Source organism: Moschus berezovskii, chromosome 9 (genome assembly GCF_049115385.1).
Source record: "Moschus berezovskii isolate FMDL1 chromosome 9, NW_MosBer_1.0, whole genome shotgun sequence".
NCBI lineage: Eukaryota > Metazoa > Chordata > Mammalia > Artiodactyla > Moschidae > Moschus > Moschus berezovskii.
This window is the reverse complement of record NC_142468.1, coordinates 95411830-95433339: the sequence shown is the minus strand read 5'-3', so window position 1 is coordinate 95433339 and position 21510 is coordinate 95411830. Positions and strand designations below refer to the sequence as shown.

The 21510-nt window shown below is 44.5% G+C and overlaps 1 protein-coding gene across 5 annotated transcripts in view; it reads right to left on the bottom strand.

Annotated features, from left to right (window-relative positions):
* Window positions 1-582: 582 nt before the first annotated feature.
* Window positions 583-21510, bottom strand: part of NEO1 (neogenin 1) — a 233578-nt gene continuing 212650 nt past the window's right edge. For 2 of the 5 annotated variants that reach the window (XM_055437130.2, XM_055437131.2), the window contains 7 exons: window positions 17604-17751; window positions 13428-13666; window positions 12783-12875; window positions 8629-8787; window positions 4608-4871; window positions 2440-2576; window positions 583-1779 (listed from right to left, as the gene is read on the bottom strand). In XM_055437130.2, coding sequence (XP_055293105.2) covers window positions 1696-1779; window positions 2440-2576; window positions 4608-4871; window positions 8629-8787; window positions 12783-12875; window positions 13428-13666; window positions 17604-17751 — 1124 coding nt within the window. In that variant the 3' untranslated portion in view covers window positions 583-1695. The remainder of the gene's footprint in view (window positions 1780-2439; window positions 2577-4607; window positions 4872-8628; window positions 8788-12782; window positions 12876-13427; window positions 13667-17603; window positions 17752-21510) is intronic. The other 3 variants (XM_055437132.2, XM_055437134.2, XM_055437133.2) reach the window with 2 other exon arrangements.

Genomic DNA, 21510 nt, shown 5'->3' with positions numbered 1-21510 from the left:
CTGCTGCAGGCTGAGCGTCCCCGGTGGTCTCAGCCACTGAGATGACAGTTCTTGGCTACCAAACCACAGCTCTATCTGCCTTACACACTCTCTTCTAGGATTTGCTGGGGAGTCAGGGAAGATGCCTGAGGGTCAGTCCTGTATTTTTTCTTAATATATTAAAAAAACTCAGCTTCTTTCCTTTTAAAGAAGAAGCACACGAGAACCACCTGTAAAAGCCAAAGGTTTCTAGTATGGCTGGCCTCTCAGAGCCCCTCAGAGACCTCCCGCTGCCCTGTTCGAATCAGGGGCTTAGCTGAGCTGCTGGGAGGGTGAGGGGGCGTGCTCTCCTGGTCCCCTGCTACTTATGGGACAGCGTTCAGAAAGAACTGGGAGCCTCACTGGGACTGCAGCCCCCGCCTGCTTCATTCTCGCTAACGCCTTCCCCACAGGGGCTCCGAGACGTAGAAATGAGGGCTGGCCTGACTGAGGACAGGAACTAGGGAGAAGCGAGCTGTGTGGGAACAAAGTTCCCACCTTAACATTCGACTTCCCCAAAGGCAGAGGGTTAACAGCAGGACGGCGGGCCCGTCCTCCTCTCCGATTTCCCAGGAATGTGCCAGGCTTGTGCCCTGAACTGCATCGCTCCCGTAATATGATGTCTGACTCCTCAGCATGGATGTTATTATCAGGATTTACCAAGACACCAGGGCAACTACATCCTTGAACCCACCTATTGCACAGAAGAACTTTTTTTTACTAGATCCAAATGAAACTCCAGTTGCAACTTAGTGACAATAGAGATGGACATGCCAGGACAATAAAAAAGATGCTTCCGTTCTCTGCAGGCTTCTGGAAGAAAGCACAATACTGAAACATTCACAGGATCTCAGCAGCCCCTCCATTTCCAATTCCCAACCCTCCCAGCCCGCCCCTACCCCAATACTGAAACTGCACAGAAACCAACAAACAAGTCTTTTCAATGTTACATTTCATTCAGATAGATCTGTAATCTCACAGTGATGAGAGGAGAAAGTCAGGCCTTTAATAATTATAAAAAAATAATAAAAAAGCTTACAAACAGCAATGCAATATTTCCTCCCCCCTTCAAAGTGATGGATTAACAGCTGGTAGAGGATGCAATGACTCAGAATCAAAAATAAAAACAAAACAAAACAAATAAACCAACCCCTGGAACAACCCACACTGTCAATGACTTTCCATACATAATTCAAACAAGTAGTCAAATGTCAACCACTTGTGGAGAACACCACGGACTTCCTTGGTTTTGATAAGTGTTTTTCTTCTGAAGGTAAAATAAAATAGAACACAAATAAAATTGTACAGAAATGCCAATGTCTACACTCCATAAAGGCGATGCTGTCGCAGCATGAAGACACGGCCTGCCCACCAAGTGAAACATAGGTCGCACTTCTTGCCTCTTCCCTGGACACAACATTTTGGCCCATGGTGCCAAGTCCTGCAGGGTATCAGCAGGCAAAGGGAAGCTGCCTCAACGCGGGCGTCTTCCAGGCTGACTGGGAGAAGGCAGGTGGCCAGGCCTGGAGCCGGTCCCACGCGGGGGCACTGGCCGGGCGGCCTGCTCACTCTGTGTTCTCAAGTGCTGTCCTCTGGTGCTCTGTACAACTCCTTGATCTCAAGGCTAAGTCCCAAGACTTCTACACTCGGGCCGGAGTCACATCCCGGTCAAGGTGGTCATGCTGTCGTGATGGCATTTAGGTCCTTCATCAGTCCTTCCAGGTGGGCCATCTCTTTGGTCAGCTCATCTGGTTCATAGCTCTATGGAAAAGAGAACACTGTTACCAGGCATGATCCAAACAGCTGTCCAGAAGTAGGGCCCACGGAAAGAGGTCACAGACTGGACTACCCACGCCCCTGCCAGCCCGGCAGTCAGAGGCTGCAGGATGGGCCCACGCCTGCAACCACTCATTTCTTTCCATCACAAAATGCCTTTCCTCCAACTTGTGCTGCTAGGGTCACAAGGACCTCACAGGCCCCACCGCTTGCCCCTTCTAGTCTCTGTTGGAGCCAACACAGTTGGTATAACCCCTGGATCTCTGGGCCCCAAGCTCTCCTCCTAAGAGAGTCCTGTACCAGGAAATGCAGAGGTAGGGCATGTTTATTAGAATGTGGGAGTGAAAGATCAAGGAGAGACTCTGTTGATTTTGTTTTGAGAGCAACCACTCAGGCAACTTCCTCTACAGCATCCTGGTCAGGAAAGATCATGAACAGGGGCTGGGGGGTAAAAGAACATGTGGATGGTTCAAACCAAGACAAGAGGATCAGAGAGTCAGGCCAGAGTTGAAAGGAGGGCAGGTGTGACAAGCTAATCCAAGCAGATCGAGCCTGCGGCACAGCCCAGGCTCAGGGGAGCAGATGAGTGCTCGCCTGTGGAATGAGCGAGTCTGCCCCACACTCTGGGCCAACGTGGGAACTCACACTCTCGGAGTCTTCCAGCATCCTTGTGGTCTCCTGCACTTCAGGGGCACTGGGAACCACCACTGGCATAGGAGGCCGGCTCCTTCCTAAAGTCCCGATGGAGGCCGTCTTCACGGCGTGAATGTGATGATTCAGAGCTGCAAGAGGGAAGGGCACCATCAGGGGTGTGCTCAGGGGCACCATCAGCAGGCTCAGAGAGCCTGCTCCCCTGGTCCTCACAAAGGTATCTGCGCAGGGTGAGGGAGTCACACACACCCAGCACAGAGCTCCTGCTCTGGAAAGGGACTGGAAGAGGATGCAGACAGGGAGAGAGCAGGGCAGCCAAGAGGCCAGAGAAGATATTCCGCTTGGCTTTAAAAACTCAACTCTTCGACCAGTGGTTCTCACAGTGTAGAGGTTCCAGGGTCCCTCACAAAATGTCTGGGAGGTCAAAACTCTTTTCATAATATTACCAAAACACATTTTGCCCTTTCACTGATGGTACAAAAGCAATAGCGGGAAAAACCGCTGGAGCCTTAGCACAAATTAAGGTACTGGCACCATGCTGTAAAGTCATTCATGAACATGCACATTCGCCAAGTTTAAAAAAGAGCCAGTGTAATTAATGTAGAAAAAGTTAAGTTATGAAATTGATTACACATCTTTTAAATATTATAAAATGGAAATACGGGTAAAATACTACTGCACACCAAAGCATGATGGCTGTCTTCAATAAAGGCACTTGTAATTGAGTTGTGAGCTGAACTGTCGCTTTCATTACGAAACACCAATGTTATTAATAGTTCAAAGAAAGACTGACACACAGACAGGTTTATTTAGACTTGAGCATTTGGCAGACATTTTCTAGAAAGTGAAGTCTGTCAGTCACCTTAGGGAAGACAATGGACAGCACTTATTTCCAATGATAAAATTTAAGTTTAAAGTGAAAAATCAGAATTTTGAAAAACTTGTATCTGCTACCATGAGCTTGAGGGCTTCCCAGTATTTACAGACTTTGATGACATTAATGAATGATTTTTAGATACTATTTAACAAAATACATCAAGATTTGGAGGATCTGTATAAATTCGTGAACCAATACTTCCCAAATGACCAACATGTGGTGTTTAGTATCATGCATTCAAAGTGCAGGATAGATGGATTTAACAGGACAGAATACAAATAATTATATGGTTTTGGATTCCACATGACAAACAAATCTATAAAAAATCACAGTTTTCTGAGTTTTGCTGTAGTGTCAAAGAAGAATACCCACAGCAGTCTGAAAAGTTTCTATAAATAATCTTTCCTTTCCAACTTCATATCTGTGAGGCCAGATTTTCTTTGACTGAAACAACACAGTGCAATGGATTAAATGCAGAAGCAGGTTTGACAATCTGGCTGTCTTCTATTAAGCCAGAAATTAAAGAGATCTGCAGAAATATAAGACTGCTACTCTTCTCACTGTATTTTTATTTTGAAAGTTACTTCTCATGAAAATATGTTATTTACCTCAACATGACAGATTTATTGCTATTTTTATATGAATAAAATAGTTTTAAAATCTGTTTTGATTTCTAATATAGTGAATAATGACAGGTATAACTCATGTGAAGGAAAAGCTCTTTTGCAGCTTCAATAGCCTTTAAGAGTTAAAAAGGGTCCTGAGACCAAAAGCTTGACAACGCGTAACTTATTCTGAAACAAACCATCATAAGAGAGAAATTTATGTGAAAGAGTAGGAGGCAGAAAGCATGCCTTTGAGGTGAGAGGACCTTTGTTGAGCTGTGTGAACTCAAAGAGTTAACAACCCTTCTGCAGGGTTATTTCTGCAACCTTGGTTTTTTCCTTGCTTTCAAGTCTTGGACTCCCTAATCCTTCTCTAGCTGGCAGGAATCCTGTGCAGTGAGGCAGTTCTGGGAAGCCCAGATCTGTTGCTCATAGTCACGCCACTGGATGCTACCACGAAGCGTCCTGCACACAAAACATACTTCAGATAGTCAGCCTTTGCTCCCTGCCAAATTATCCTCTTGTTTATGTATGTTCCCAGAGGGGGAACCCGTATCCTCCCTGAGAGGATAAGGATAAGCTTGGAGGACATTAGCTTTGTTATTCTGCAAAGACGTGGTGACTGGTGTCTTGAGCCAGAGCCACAGGGCCCCTCCAGTGGTGCTGCTTTCCTTGCTTACCTTGCTGGGAGAGTAACGGTGTGCTTGGCAACGCTGGATCGTAGGTGGGAGGCCCAGGGGGCGGGATTGCGGGCACAGCAAAGCTCTTCAGTGGGTGGGAAGGGCGAACATGGGCTGTAGGGAGACTCTGGCCCGAATCTTCCTCTTGGGAGCTGGCCAAGTAAGAGGAGCTGGTAGCACCTTCAGGATCCTGGTGATCGGTACAGCATGTTTGAGACGAGGAGGCTGGCATGGTGTCAGTGCTGGGGGTGTTTCGAACAGATTCTACAGCAGGAAAGTCTAAATGTTAGCATTTATTTTACCACTGAACATATGTGCATTCTGGGGTTCTGGCTACCTACCTCTAAGGGCCCCTGAAACTGGCTCAATAAGCACTTTCGGTCAATGCTAGTTCAAGGGAACACAGATCGGCATCACTGCCAAGGCTAAGTAAGAATGGTCTAATTTCAGAGTCCCCCCAGAATTTGTCAACTAGATGCTGGACTTTTTTCCAACTACACAACTAAGTGGTCACAATTTTACAGATTTAAAGCTCTTCTCAGTACTCCCTATGGAGCACACATAAAGGTTCCTGATATGTTGTCTGTTTAGATGCAAACAAGAAAATTTACAGTTTTATTCACTGATTGACAGCCTCTGAGACTAGCCTTTCACAGACAACATATCACCAAGGCCACGTGGGTACCTGATGAGGAGCAGCTCTGCCCCGAGGCCTGGTGGTCCCTGCAGGAGAGGCCGTGCCACAGGCCCCGCACCCCCTCTGGCAACTACACAGCCTCCCCAGAGCCAGAGTCCCACAGCTCAAGTGAGGCCTGGACAGTCAAAACGTCCAAAGGTCTGCCAATGGCTTTAAGATAATGCCATGAGGTGTTTGGGCATCCAGAGAATAAAACAGGGGTATATCAGCCTGAAGAAGGGGAAGCTCAGGAAAAACATGACAAAAATCTAAAAATAAGTGAAGAGGTGTCAGAGTTGTCCTGGAAGGCAGCATGCTGGGGTAGAAAAAGCACTGGCTCTGGAGTCAGATAGACCTGAATCCTAATCTCTTCCTATGAGCTGAGTGAACTTGGCAGTAACCAAATCTGTTTCTTCACCTACAAAAATAGGGAGAATAACACATAATTTACTGGGGATTAATTAAGAAGATGAATAAACAGTGCTGAACACAGGGCTTGAATGATTGATAAGGTTTTTTCTTTGTAGATCACCAGGTGTTTATCCAAGCTAGGAACCGCACTAAGTGCCTTATACTCGTTAGCTCATTCAACCCTCACAGTAACACAGCAGACGCTGGGAGCTTAAGCACGGCCCAAGGAAACAGAACTGATGGGCGGAATTCCGAATCCCGGCCCCTGAGTCCCAGGCTCCACCCACTGAACATTACCTGCTCTTCCAAGCCCAGTCCACACGTCCCCCGATGCTGCAGGGGCAGAAGCAGCACCAATTCCCAGGGCGACCATATGAGGAAGGCCTTTCACACAGTGTGAGCTGGTGCAGACCCCCATCCCCACCCTGAGGAGGGGCCTGGAGGACACCAGGTGGCCTGAAGGAAGACCTCCTTCGACTCCTTGAGTCCTCAACCTTATCAAGGAAAATTAACCCTTTTAAGTCGTCATCCATGAGCAACCTGCTGATATCCAACCTCTCCCAGCCTTTGTTGCTGAGGCAGCTATGAATCTGTTCCCTTGGGCTCTCAGGAGATGGGCCATGGCGGTCAAGAGTGCTCCTCAAAGGTCTGGCCTTGGGTTCTAGCAATGAGGGACTCATACACCCTCCCCGAGTGGTGAAAGCCTGGCTATCTTACTCTCCCAGGCCTGGGTCACTTCTCATCATTTCCAGGGCTGCGCTGAGGGGTCTCATTTCTCTTGTCTGCTCAGGTCAGCTATCACCTCACCTGGGGAGCTGCTAGTCCCACTCTGTGTGATCCTGGGCTGGGTGGAAGCTGATTAGCGAGAGTAACAAGGATGAGGAGAGAGAAAGGATGAGGCTCTAGCCCTGGCCATGTACTGGCAGCTATGTTAGGACAGCTTGGGCACACAGCTCTACCATGGCTGCCTCGACTGCCTTACTTAGATGCATAAGCTTCTGAGGGCCAGAGATGGTGGGAAAGGTGAAAAAGGAGAAGAGCCCTGCCTACATGGAGCAGAGTGCAGTGCAATGCCAGAGGGCATGGTACACTGTACTCTCTGTGAAGGGTGTGCCCTGAAATTGTGCAACACCCCCAGCTCACAAGGGAAACGACACTGTTAACTAGAATTTCTACCTCCTGACTGATCTCACAGAGTTGTCTAAGACACAAAGTGCACAGTGGCTGAGCACCTGGACAAGTGGAAAGTGTGTTTTCTGCATCACGTGCCAGTGACAATAGTAAATGTCCAAGGAAAAGACAGAAAATGCCCTCAGCAAGGATCACCTGGCCCAAGATGGGCTGTGGCAACACTCGGGTCTAGAGACGCAGGGAAGTACAATAGTAGCAGAGCTCTGATCATCTGGACATTTCAAATCCATCTTTAGAGGCTCCATTAGGAGTTTTACCTTCTTTTAACCCGTCTGGTCATTAAAACAAGGAACCCTTTACTGGAGAAAATCATTACTTTCTCCACTTTTTGCTTTCTGCCTAAATACATACAGAACCAAACTTGTATCAACACTGACCCCTTGGGTGAGGGGTGGGTGGGACCTCTATGCTTCCTGCCAAACTTCAACCTCCTTCTCGTCCAGGAGGGAGGAGGCAGGGGGCTGACCTGACTGGGAAGACCCTGCCACGCACTTAGGTATGCTCATATCCCAGTGGGTGAGATTTTTCTGCCTTAAAAATGGAGAAATACAGTCAGGACACAAAAACCTCTTTCTAAGAGCAGGTCTGGAGGGCTGTTTCTGGTCTGTTTTGAGAATATGTCTGTGAGGTGGAGTCTGCTTCTCCATACAGCCTCCTGGAGGCTGTCTTTCCCTAAAGGCAGGAACCCACACCTGGACTGGAGGGAGGGAAAGGCCAATTTCAGATATGAGTTCAAGCAGCATTCTTCAAATAAAGTAAGGGTTTGGGAGCAGATAACTTTGGGAGTTACCAGGCATGTCTTAGTAAGCTTGGCTCTCCGTTTGATGCTTTGCGTATGTTTATAATTGACCAAAACTTAAAGGAGGAAAGGATGTTACTGGCAACCCAAGTTTCTAAGCATGAAATTTTGAAGTTCTTTTGAAAATGGGATTCACATGAAACTCCCTTATTTCTAGAACTACCAAAACTCAAATCTACTAGTAACATCTGTAACTATTAAAAGACAATTTTCAAGTTTCAAATGATGGAAAAAGACTATACTGCATATATGAGAAGTTTTTTTTTAAGCACCTTAAAACTGATAAAGCTGTTTCTTAAGATTTTCAAACTGAGACATGGAGGTCTAGAACTGTGTATATTTACATACACTGCAGATTGTTAGGCTAATGTCCCATCTATTTTTAGAGATGATCTATGCTTGGGAGCCCTTTTTAATTTCACTCCACTAGGCAACCTGAGGTTTAAATCTGTGTAACTTCAACGTGGCCGCTGGCCCTGCTGCCCCCAGGTGTTGCTCTTACTTTGGTTCACGGCAGATATATGTAATCAAAAGCTCACATTGGAAGTACCTTACGGTTGCCCCAAGAACCCTCCCACCATTAGGCAAAGGCAACCTCTAGTATCTAAAAATCATCCAGATTACATTTTCCTTTCAAATTGAAGGATTAAACAAACTGAAAATATGATGGAATTAAGATGCAAGTTGATGGTACAAGACATGGCTGTGTGATTAGAGTTATGTTTCTTACTAAAACGACACCTTGCCCTGAGCACTTAAAACTCTGGGAGAAAAATGAAGTGAATTTTATAGAAAAAAACTTGAGTCAGTAACAGAAATGTTACGATAGACAGATAACACTGACAAAAACTCCAAATCCTTCTAAGAGGGGCAGGTCCTCCCCTTTGCAGCTTGCCGACTCTTTCAGAATGCTTTCAACCTGAGGCTCCATCCTTATCTCTCACCTGTGGAATTGGCCCTGTCTGAAAGGGACATGGATGTGCCAATGGGCCATGGGCTGCCCGGGTGGTAGAGATGACTGCGAGCTGGAGAAGCGAGGCTGCTGGAGTGGAAATGATGGTGAGGGTTATCGAGGGAATGGATGGGATGGGCACTAATCACAGCTGTGAATGAACACAAGACAGAGAAATGCTTAGCGTGCTTGCACAGACACACACACCGCAGTCAAGAGCAGTGACCCCGCCCCCCCCGCCCGTGCAGTACCGCCATTCCCTGGTTTGCTGGTGGCAGCTTAGGCAATTAGCCACGGGTCTGGACAATTAGCCACGGGTTTTACATTTGTCTTAAAAGAAAATCAACACACTCTTATGCATATGTCTCTATATATACACAGAAAGAAAAAAGCCTGAGAATTTTTACTAAAATGTTAACACATTATCTTGTAGGGAAGAGTGGTGAAGATTTTTTTTTTTTAATTTCTTTTGGTTTACCTTTATTTTCCAATTCTTCTACAGTAAACATGGATTACATGAGTTATTAAAAATACCTACTTGAGTATGTCATAAAGTATAAACCCATAAGCCAACAAATGATGGTTTCGGTATCTATAATTTTTTTCTCCTGCTTATAAAGATAGAAGTCCCTTTTCCTTAGAGTATATTCCTAATTCATTCTGTCTTTTCTTACTTGCTGAGTGAAGCATGAAATAGGTATTTAGGCTGAATGAATAAGTGGCTGTTTAATCAGTTTTCATATCTTAAAAGGAATGCAAATGGAAATGAACTGTTAAGGTCCAATCTAGTACTAGAAGCATGAAACACAGGCCTAGGGCACCATCTCTTCCTGCTTCCAGTCTGGGACCTTAGCCATATCTACTCACATTTTAAAATATAAATGGATTTTTTTCTAAATTCCCTCTTTCCTTCCCACACTGGCTACGGAATTCAATTTGCTGCATTTAGCAAACGAATCCACATTTTCACACAGATATTCCACATACAACTTTCTATGAAGACAAACTGCTTCTTTAATGAGCTTCCTTATCGATCCCAGAGATGGAAAAACAAAATCAGAAGCACAGCTGAGGTACAAACTTTTCTTAGGTACTCCCTTAGAGTAGCTGTGGAAGCAGAACATCAAAATGGTGGTGGTGGTGGTGTAATTGCTAAGTCATGTCCGACTCTTGCAACTCCATGGACTATAGCCCGCCATCAAGATAACCAGCTCTAGATTCCCGAAATAGGCAAACAGGTAGGGTTGATCAGAAACAAGTGGGATCTTTCCCTCCTACCCTCCCCTTCCCTTTAGCAAGGACTTCACAAACTTTGTGATAAAACTCAATTAACCCTTGGATTCTATTAAAATGTCAGGTCACCAAGAGTCTCCCTGATCTTTGATGGGGGAGGGGGGCACTCAACATTACTTAGGTGAAGAAAATCCCAGGCAATACAATAGAGGTCCTTTGTTCTGCAGCCTTCTCTTCACCACGTGCAAGCAAGCAGGTGGCACAGCCAGCCAGGGACCCTGGAGCAGGGCCACCACCTCCCCTCCTCAAGGCCCGGGAAACTAATCAGGGGCTTTCCCTGCTCTTGGGGACCAGAAAGTGAAGGCGGTCTCCTGGAATAAAATACAACGTGGTAAAGCTGGCTGAGGAGAGATCTCAGGGCAGCTGCGCAGTTAGCATCTCCTCCATGGGAAGACAGGAAGTTTTCAGAAGTGGGGTGTTTCAGAATCAGTGTTTTTCACAATAACGGCTAGGGTGAGAGGGAAAGACTCCTGACTTCTACCCAGGAAGTGCAACTTGAAAGTGTTTTAGGTATAGAGACTCTCACAAAAGTAAAACAAAGCTGATTTTTTGGTAAAGCTTTGTCAGTTTCTCCAAATTAAATAAACAAACAAAAAAAATAAATAAAAGGATGTGACAGTGCCTGCCTGGAACACAGTTGGCAAGCATTAGCTATTAGTTGAATTAGAATCCACTGCTTCTGTGCAAGGCCTTCGATGGAACCTCAATCCACCACCACTAAGCCATTCCTAGCAGTGCTCAGACATTTATAGCCATGGTAGGTGGATGGGGGATGCAGCCTCCAGGGAATGCTGGTTTGTAAAAAAGGACTGAAGCCATGTGGGGAAAAAGTATATCTTAAGCCCAATCCCAAGTATATCTGGGCACTTGGTATCAGATTCTTGAATTAAAGAATCCACTCATTCAGCTTCTGGGCCACAAATGAGATAACACTGTATATTTATACATACTCCTTCCCACCACCAAAAAAAGAAAAGAAAAAACAAAACAGGAATGCTGTCAACTAGTACAGCTTATCTTTTCTCTATAACATATTTAAAAGTAACAAATCTAGGAATAGGGATAGTCAACTTTTACAAGTTTTAAAAATAAGCCAGTTCAGGCAAGAACTAAAGCCTTATATAAAACAATCAAGTAGTCAAGCTACCATCTTCTTATATATCAAAAGTAACTGGAATGAACTAATCTACTCTTTTTGGAGGCTTCCCTGGTGGCTCAGATGGTAAAGAATCTGCCTGCAATGTGGGTGACCTGGGTTGTTCGATCCCTGGGTTGGGAAGATCCCCTGGAGAAGGAAATGGCAACCCACTCCAGTTATTCTTGCCTAGAAAATCCCATGGACAGACTACAGTCCATGGGGTCACAGAGTCACACACAACTGAGTGACTAACACTTTCACTCTTTTTGGACATTTCTAAACCTGGGGACCTTGTCCAGGACATGTCTGATGAGAGGAAAACCAGTTTTCCTTACACACATCCAAGTACAGGCCCCTCTTGTTATCATGAACCCTAAGCAAAAACTACTTTGTGCAGAACTGAACTATTAGTAAATCAGTCTTTTACTCTTCCAAAGCTCATTCTTAGAATCTTGTATGAGTGACAGCATGTGTGCAGACACGACATTCTCAGGGATCCCACTGGTTTCTAAGTGTACAGTGCCATCTTCTGTGTGTAGGATATCTGTGATTATTTAAAATCTCTGTCACTTGTGGACAGACATGAGTGACAGTCCTGAAATGGGACATCTTTTAAGAAATGAATAAAAAAATCCCAAAGCTCACTTAGGTTAAACTGAAAAATGATTTTTCAGGATTTAAATCTAGGTCTGACACTCAAATGGTAAAGAATCTGCCTGCAACGCAGACCACCACGGTTCGATCCTTGGGTCAGAAAGATCCTCTAGAGAAGGGAACAGCAATTCACCCCAGTATTCTTGCCTGGAGAATCCCATGGACAGAGAAGCCTGGCGGGCTACGGTCTGTGGGGTTGCAAAGAGTCGACACAAGTGAGCAACTAACACGATGACTGGCAGTGTTAGTATTCGCTAACCTACTGTTCAGCCCTGAGCAAATTTCAAGATTAATGAGTTTCTTAAACTTGGATTTGGTACTGGTAGGCAGGTGGCTGCTTATCTCTTTAGAAGGCTCAGAGGACCCTCAGCTGGAAGCCCCACTGTGCCAGTTCATCTGAAAGGCTTCCTCACCTTAAAAACAGTAACAAGGGAGAAGAAACACTAGTGTAAAAATGTAACTGGTTCGTCCCATTGCATTTTGGTTTTTAATCATGATAATATACTTGAGTTTCAAATACTACAGGAGGCTGGGCAACTTTTAAGCTTATCAAAGTGAGGCACAGGTCAAATAAGGTTGAAAAATATTGCTGTAAAAACAGAAACTCCATGCTGTCTACCTGAAACTCCTCTAAAATATAAAGTCTATGGATTAAAAAAAATTCTGCAATGCCTGTCAACACTGACCATGTATCGGGAAGTCTAAGGAACACTGTGACATCTGGTCATCCTTAGCCCCAGCCTAGAGTGATGCCGCCTCATCTCTCCTGAAGAGACTTGATCTACTTTTAAAGAGACTGATTACTTCCCTAATGCCTGGGAGACCTTGTGGAAATTGGCCTTGTAGTTTATTTACACTGAAATTAAAGAAGCTACTAGTAAGAATAAATACTAATCACAAAACATGGCAAACGTTTGATTCTTCTTCTCTCAAGGTGCCAAAGCTTTGGTAGATTAATTTTTGCATTAGGATCAAGTGAAGTCAAAGAGATCATTTGTAGCTGTTCCCCAATATGACTGGATAATTGGCAGCACTTGGGAAAAGAGAAGCTTTTAACTTACGCTGGGGTGGCTGGGAGTCAAAGGGCATCATCATTTTTGGTCTCATTCCCCGCCTTCCTGCCAGTGTAGACATGCTGTCCTCTGATTCATGCCCTAGACATCAAATATGGAGGTTGGTTACAAACATGTGTCTAGGCCAGTAAGCAGCCTCAGCAGTAAAACATTTCAAGTGAAGGCAGATTCCGGACTCACAGACAACGTAGAAGGGACAAGGTGTTTTTGCAGGAAGTGAAATAAAGAGGAAAATGACCATCATAACATTGCAGGAATCCCTGTTGAGTCAATGCAGTTGACACGACGCTGCCTATCATGTTTCAATGCAAGTCTGTGAGGAAGAGCAGGCAGACCAAGAATATGCCAAACACGACAATGACGGCTGGGGTCCAAGTGAAGGGATGGAATGGTATGTGCAGACATGTGCTAGGTGGTCTCAAATCTTGAGCTGATGAAGTGCAACGAGAGACCTCAGAGAGCTAGAAGACTGTTTCATCTGGGTACAGAACCTCTCTCTCTTAATAGGCTAGCTATTCTTCATCAGAAGTTGCTGCTGTAACACACGTTTCTCTAAACCTAACTTCTTACAGGAATTACCAAATTAAGGCAACTTTACAAAATGGAAATGGTTTAAATGAAAAAAACCGGTACCTCTATATGAATTCCGCCTTTGATGGATGCTGCTATCCATGGAATTGTCAACTGGTATGATATCTTGAGAATTACGAGGAATTGGTGTGTCAGTCATGATGGGGTTTGGGTCTGGAGACTTATCAATGGGTTTGAGCTCCAGTCTCTCGTGATGGATCCAGAGGTCTGGGGGTTTGACATCTTTGGAGTTCCCTTTATACTTGTGGGAGCCATTCACTGATTTGCAAGCAGCTCGTTTCCTAGGTATGAAATTAACAGGATTTTAAAAAGTAACTTGTGAATATTATTGGTCAAAACAGTTTGAATGTTTAAAACAGTCCTGAGAGATGCTTCAGGCAAAATCAGAAACTACAAACAAATAAGAAAAACAGAGGCAAGAAGTTTTACCCTGGGGAGAACAATATGAAATGATGCTGGCAAGATGGGCTGGGGTCAGATCATTAAGGAATTTTAGAGCCAAGACCAGAGTCTGAACTTGCCTCTGTGAGTAAAGAGAAATCCCTAAATGGTTTTAAGCAGGAGAGGAACGAGATCAGTTTTGAATTAAAAGTTTAAACCAACTGGGATGTGAAGAATGGATTTGAGGAGTACGGGACAAAACAAAGGGGCCATTAGGATGCAGCTGCAACAATGCAGCCTGACTGACAGTGGCCTGGGGCAGTGAGAACGGAGGGGAGAGGGAGATCGGATGGTTATTAAGGAACCAGAAATGACAAGACTTGGTGAAAAAAATGGATGTGGGAAAAGACAGAAATAAAGACACAAGAGGAATAAAGGATATTGCCAAGGTCTTTGGCTTAAGCCATTTATTAACACTGGGGGGAAGTAGGTTTGACAGAAAGAATTATAAATTGTTTTGAACATACTAAGTGTCCATCTGAGACATTAAATATAAAATATAAAACAAGCAATTAGATCTGAGACTGAAGCAAGCCTGAGACTCAGAAGAGAGAAACCTTGGCTAGAGAGTGAAATATGGGAGGAGTTGAAATTCAGAAGTAAACGAAGTCACAGGAGCAGGAAACTCCAGGACCAGGCCCTGAGGAATGTCTATCTGATGGCAGAGTAGACTGGAGAAGCTGTGAAAAAGAACACACAATCATGGAATACAAGACAAGAGAGTGTTTTAAGAAGGAAGGAATAGCTGACTGTGTTAGGTGTTGAGAGAGTAAGAAGAAGACTGAAAAATTTCCTTTGGCTTTTGCAGCACAGAGGTCAGTAGTAACCGCAGCAAAAGCAATTTTGGTGAAGCAGTAGGGGCAGAATTCGGATTAGAAAGGACTGAAGCATGAGTAGGCAGCAAAAATGGACAGGTAAGTGGAGACAAGTATTCAGACTTATGGTGAAGGGAAGGACAGGGTTTCTTTGTGGTTGGTGGTAAAGACCATGAAGCAGAGGAAAGGTTATAATTACTTCTGGGGATGGAAGACGTCTGAGCACACTTGAATGCTAGAGGGCCGGAGCCAACGGAGAGCGAGAGGTTAGTTGTACTGACAGAGAACAACCACACGGACAAGGTCTTTGAAAGCAGGAGGCACGGGGATACAGCAGGTAAATGGAGAACAGGCTTCAGATGGGAGGAAGGGGGAGAGAATGACTGCTCCCAACATGGAAGGGCTTTAGATCTAATGGTGGTACACTGAGGTAGGTAGTTCTCATCTGCTCAGGAAGGGGGCTCTAGAGGGATGTGCTAAGAAACTCTGAGGGGCTAGACTCTGAATGCTCTGTCGGCTTTGAGGCTGCGAGAGTCTATGCTGCTGCTGCTAAGTCGCTTCAGTCGTGTTCGACTCTGTGTGACCCCACAGATGGCAGCCGACCAGGCTCCGTCATCCCTGGGATTCTCCAGGCAAGAACACTGGAGTGGGTTGCCATTTCCTTCTCCAATGCATGAAAGTGAAAAGTGAAAGTGAAGTCGCTCAGTCGTGTCCGACCCTTAGCGACCCCATGGACTGCAGCCCACCAGGCTCCTCTGTCCATGCGATTTTCTAGGCAAGAGTACTGGAGTGGCTTACCATTGCCTTCTGCGGCGAGAGTCTACAGCTACAATTGAAATGGGAGGTGCCTCAGGTATGAGAGAAGATGAAATGTACTAAGAAAAGCTCACATATTTTTCCAGTCAATGGAACACTTGGAAAGTAGGTCACTGGGGGAGGAGGAGGGGAAAACTCTATAAACACTTGATACAACTCTTTTAAACAAAGGGACCCTAACTGTAGGACCTGCAGATTCAAATACAGAGTACAGAACCTATGACAAACTCATTTTCCTGCCTCTTAATCTGACGACTAAGTATTTTATTACTTTATTTTTTATTTACTTTGGATTTTAGATTCCTCCAAATGAGAAGGAATTCTGACTTTTTGTTTATTCAGATTCTTTGAAATAAAGATCTCAAGATCTTTATTTAAAACTAGATGTAAAATCAAGTTTATAAAGATAGATAAATGGGAAATGCTGAAAAAAAAGCTTGCAGAAAAGTTCTAGCATAGAAAAATATGATTTTAGAGGTTTTAGGGAGAAACAGTTTTCTACAAACAAAGGCAGGGGAAGCTGTAAGAGGCAGTGATCAAGAGGCAGTGATACAATGTAAGCTGCTGAAAGCTATTTTACTTGGGCAAAAGAAAGATTAAAAACATCACACAACCTATAGAAAATGACAAAGTCATTACTAGCAGCAGTTAGACTGTAGCTTGTACTTGACCTCTATACTGAAAACAAACAGATTTATGGTTATTAAGTACATGCATCCTTGCCTTGGGCAGAGTTCTGAGGATAATCACACAGACATGAATTTCTTTCTCTCTTTATGGGCAATACCTCCATCTTCTGATCTTTTAGGATACCGCATCTAAAGTTGTTCTATTACCCATATTGTGTTTTTGCTATTAGGGGTAACTCAAGAATCTCTTTTTTTTTTTTTTTAATGGCACTGTCTTGCTGGCCAGAGACATGAATAGAATGTGACCTAGGGTCAAGGATTCCCTCAGCTTCAGGAATGAAGATTGTTATCAAGCACCACATAATGGTGATCCCCTTGCTATCTGCTCTGAACAATTAGCCACAAGCCTCAAAATCCCAGGTGAGTTCAGGGCTAGCAGCCACCTTACCTCTCTGCTAATATGATACGCTGATCATAAATAATCCTTTCTCATTAATCAATACATCTCCCCATCATAGCCCCAACCAACTCTGCCTCCTATGGTCCCAACCTCAACAGCTACTTTTGGTGACTGAAAGTCAGTCATGACCAACTCTGCAACCCCATGGACTTATATAGTCCATGGGATTCTCCAGGCCAGAATACTGGAGTGGGTAGCCTTTCCCTTCTCCAGGGGATCTTCCTAACCCGGGATCAAAGCTAGGTCTCCTGTACTGCGGGCGGATTCCTTACCAGCCGGGTCTCTGGGAGCACTTCTTTAAAGATGCTCTTAAACTTAGAACTAGAGGTTTGTGGCGTCCTTTCATCTCAGCTGGCACTTGTGCCATGAAACTCCGCAGACTCCTGTGTATCCGGTTCACTGAGTGCCCAGAGACAGACAGTCCTCCAAAGGGGCTCCCAACAAGGCTGGACATCATCTACTTTCCTCTCCCAGATTGATTCTGTACACTTGGCTCTTGTGACTTCAGAGGCTGAGTTAAATGAACTATTATCTACTTGGTAACTCTGCCCTGGCTTCCAGTTCAGTTTGGCCAGTAGAAGGCACAGACAAGAGACTGGAGGGTGGGAGGTATTTTCTCTTCTGCCCCATCCCTGCTGGGCTAGAGGGTGGCAGTAGTTACATTCCTACCACCATACATGCTTCCTGTTGCAAGTCCTCTTCTGCTGCTTCAGATGTCTGAAAACAGCTCTCTCCTTCAGAAAAAGCTCTCACCTTTCTAAGGATGACACTGGCCTATCACCCCTGCTGCCTAATGCTAACTTCACCTTGGATGTTGTAAATGGTCCCTTCATGAAAGCCCCCTTCACCCATATTGAATGTGCCCCTCTTCCCTGTCAGAACCCAGAAGGACATGTATTTAGCAAGAGGAATCATTCTGCATTTCCTTTAAAAATATTTAAAACGTTGCTTTTCATGTACTTTATATTTTAACTGTGTACAACTCCAGACACAGAAGTCACACACAAGCAAAAGAATACATACAAAAAATGTATGGGCTACATCTGGGGCTCCTTACTTTTTCTGGTGAGAGGTAGTCCGCCGGGTGCAGAAAACAGCGATGATCACGACCACCACGATGGTGATGACGCCGACGGAAACGATGATGACCAGCAGCATGTTACTGTCCAGAGGAGAGGTGGGGCTTCCATGAGGGCTGTTACTGCCTGGGAAGGGAAAACCGTACGCTTGTGAGTGTTCCAGAATTCTAAAGAGGCATACACTCAGGCTGCAGAACCTTCACGTGAGTATAGATAACTTCTGTGAGCTTCTTTATAAAAGTAGTCATCACTGTGCATTATATAAAAACGCCTTATGAATATGGCCATCTCCTCTAGATGATGAATCTAGAGAGCTGAGTTTCTGCCCTGGGTGTACCTGGCACAAAGTTGGTGTTCATTAAAAGTTTCTCAGATTGTACTGAACACTAAGCTTGGACCAGTAAGGGAGTCTGTCCCCTGGTGTCTTATATATAAACTCATCTTATAAAGCACCACTTGTGAAGTTTTCTGACTTTCAAAACTTTAAAAAAAACGCACACTTATAAAAAAACCCGTTTTTTTCCCAACATATAGCATTGGGATGCGGTCAAGAAACTACTTGAATCATAAAGTCTGTTTTTATAAACACACAGTCTGTGCAGAGTTAATTTTCTTATTCAGTTTCAGGAAAACGAAGGTCTGTACATATGCATTAATTTGACAAATATTTACTGAGTGGTTACAATGTGCCAGGCATTGTTCTAGGTACCAAGGATGCAAGAGTGAACAGCAAAGATGCGAATGCTAGGGTAGGAGTGGGGGCAGATGATAAACAAATTATTAGTTTGTAGTAATTGCCATGAAAATATAAAAGGAGGGGATATGGTACAGTATGATGGGTGGCTAGTTCAGATTAAGTGGTTGGGAAAAGCTTCTCTGAGGAGATGGCATTTGGGTTGAGATTTGAATGATCCTACCATGGACATGAGTTTGAGTGAACTCCGGGAGTTGGTGATGGACAGGGAGGCCTGGCGTGCTGTGATTCATGGGGTCGCGGAGAGTCGGACACGACTGACTGACTGAACTGAACTGAACCATACAAAGACCCGAAGGAAGAACATTTCAGAGAAGGGGGAAGAGCTAGTGGAAGGATCCTGAGACAGGAATGAGCTTGGCACGTTCAAGGGACAGAAAGGCAGCCAGTGTTGCCGAAGCAAAGAGAGCTATGCAAAGTTAGAGGGAATGACGTGAGCAGAAAAAAAGATGGATATGAGGCTGGAGAGACATGCAGAGGCGAGATCACTTAGGACCTTGAGGAAACATCTTCCTATTACTGTTCCTCCGTGCTCATTGGGTGCGGGTCAGCCTTTTTTTTTTAACAAGGACATTTGTAATCCTGCTCTATTCTCAGTCTTCTTCTTCCACCTTCTGAAACACTGTACTTTGCTTCCCACCTCATCACACAAGTTATGCATGCTCATATTGTAAAATATGGGAAATCCTGCAAGACAGATTTAACCACCATGGATATCTGCCATCTTTTCTTCCAGCTACTCTCTCTTGTTGCCCTAGTAATCAAAGCTGTACAATAATGGAATTAGTTACTTTGCTAAGTAATGAGTGTTTAGTCACTGCTGCTGCTGCTGAGTCACTTCAGTCGTGTCCGACTCTGTGTGACCCCATAGACGGAAGCCCACCAGGCTCCCCCGTCCCTGGGATTCTCCAGGCAAGAACACTGGAGTGGGTTGCTATTTCCTTCTCCAATGTGTGCAAGTGAAAAGTGAATGTGAAGTCGCTCAGTCGTGTCCGACCCTTAGCGACCCCACGGACTGCAGCCTACCAGGCTCCTCCATCTATGGGATTTTCTAGGCAATAGTACTGGAGTGGCTTGCCATTGCCTTCTCCGGTTTAGTCACTAGAAGTACTTATAAAGAGCCATCCTACATGTCTAGGATGCTGTGGAAATTTCTACCAGGAAGGTGTGGCCTGGGAACCAATGTTCTTAGGAAGGCTCCTAAAGTGATTTTCATATACAACCTGGTTTATAAACTCATGATCTAATTCAAACTACATTTACTGTGGGACTCCTATAACAGTGGATTAGCTGACCTTCTGCTTCTTATTCTATGATTTTATAGGCTACATCCAAGCACAGTGCTAAAGCTGGGCTAATTTTGAAAGCTAAAGAGCTTATTCTTCTACATTTGGTTGAATCACTTCTATCTATTTCGGAGAAGGAGATCAGCAGACAGACAACTTAAACTGGATATAATGACCTTCAATAAAATAACATTTTTATATTTGGGAAAGACTATGGAACTGGGGCCCAATACAATGAGACCAAATTAGGGCTTTCCATAAAACCTTTATTAACAGCAGTACTGAGCTATTGGGTGAGGTAAGTGGTAGAGCAGGCATTGTGAATCAGAGGCAGGGAGCTGGGCTGTGGGAGGCAGTTCTTTCCTGCATTCCACAGAGACAAATTCTCATTTAACTGCAAAGGACCTCTACTTTCTGAGTCAGCCAAAGGCTGTCCTCTAAACTAGAGTAAGAGTGAGCTGCAAATGGGACCCTAGACCCTCCTACTAGGGATATTAAGCCTCACTTGGACTATTACAACAGCTTCCTAACCACTCTTTTTTGACTTTGTACTCTTGGCACCCAACTCGTTCTCCACTGTCATCAGGGTAACAATAGATACTCGATGAGGGGGAAGTCACAGTTTACCAGTAGTATCGGACATCTTACATATGTTACTTACATGAGGAAGCTCACATTTCTCAGCATCAGCACCTGAGCTTTTGACAGGTTGGTTTTAACCTACCTTCTCTAACCTGAGCCTATCTTGTTTCTAGGCAGTGTGGTCCCTGGAGAAAGCAGGCTGTTTTAAAGTGTGTTTTGATTTGGACCATTTTTAAAGTCTTTATTGAACTTGTTACAGTACTGTTTCTGTTTCATGCTTTGGTTTTTTTTTTTTTTTGGTTGTGAGGAATGTGGGATCTTAGTTCCCCGACCAGGAATCAAAACTGCATCCCTGCACTGGAAGGTGCAGTCTTAACCACGGGACCGCCAAGGAAGTCCCAAGCCGGCTGTTTTAAATTGCCACACTTCACACATGTTCTTACTGCACCGCATCCTAGAATGTTTGACCCCCTCCTAGACATTCAGTAGTTTTCTCTGGGCCTTCTAAAATCTGGGTCAGAGATCTCTTCCAGAAAGATTTCTCTTCTCTCTGTCACAGCTTGTTACCTATTCCCCCTGCTTCTACAGTCTGTTACACAGCACCTGGGCCTTTAGAAATACGTGTGAACAAATGAATGAATACGCAAGCAAAAGAAAGACAAAGAAGTAACTGCTTTTCTCACACTCTTGTGGACAGCACACAAATGTAACACATGCGTTCCAGGGGGAAAAACTCATACAGTCCTAGACATCACAGCCTAAAAGTTTCTTGAAGCAAGCAAGCTTGTCTGGCTATCCAAAGAAGTGGCTGATTTCACTGAAGTCTGGGCAATACTTTTTATTTAAATTGATAGCTGGAGATTAAGAGACCATTTTATTTCCATAATTAGACCAGGAGTTTCTGGAGGACTAGAAACTCTTTTTCCTTTCTCTTCCACGTGTTTCTCATGAAACAGTAAGGTTCATTTCTAGGAACGACCTTTGCGGACATTTTACCATCCTGGATTCCCACATCTGATCTAGAAGGCTGTGAGCGACAGCAGAAAAGGCACAATATGAAGTTGGAAGCCCCGGGTTTTGGTTCTAGGGCTTCTATAGTAAGTGGGTAGGTCCAGGCACATTACTTCTCCCCTGAGTCAATGTAAAACATGGGAATAATGATACAGTTCTCCCTCCCTCACAATGTTATGACAATAAAATATGACTTCACGTGCAAAAGTAACTTACATATGGTGACGCTGTATAGAGAAGCAGGTGTCACCA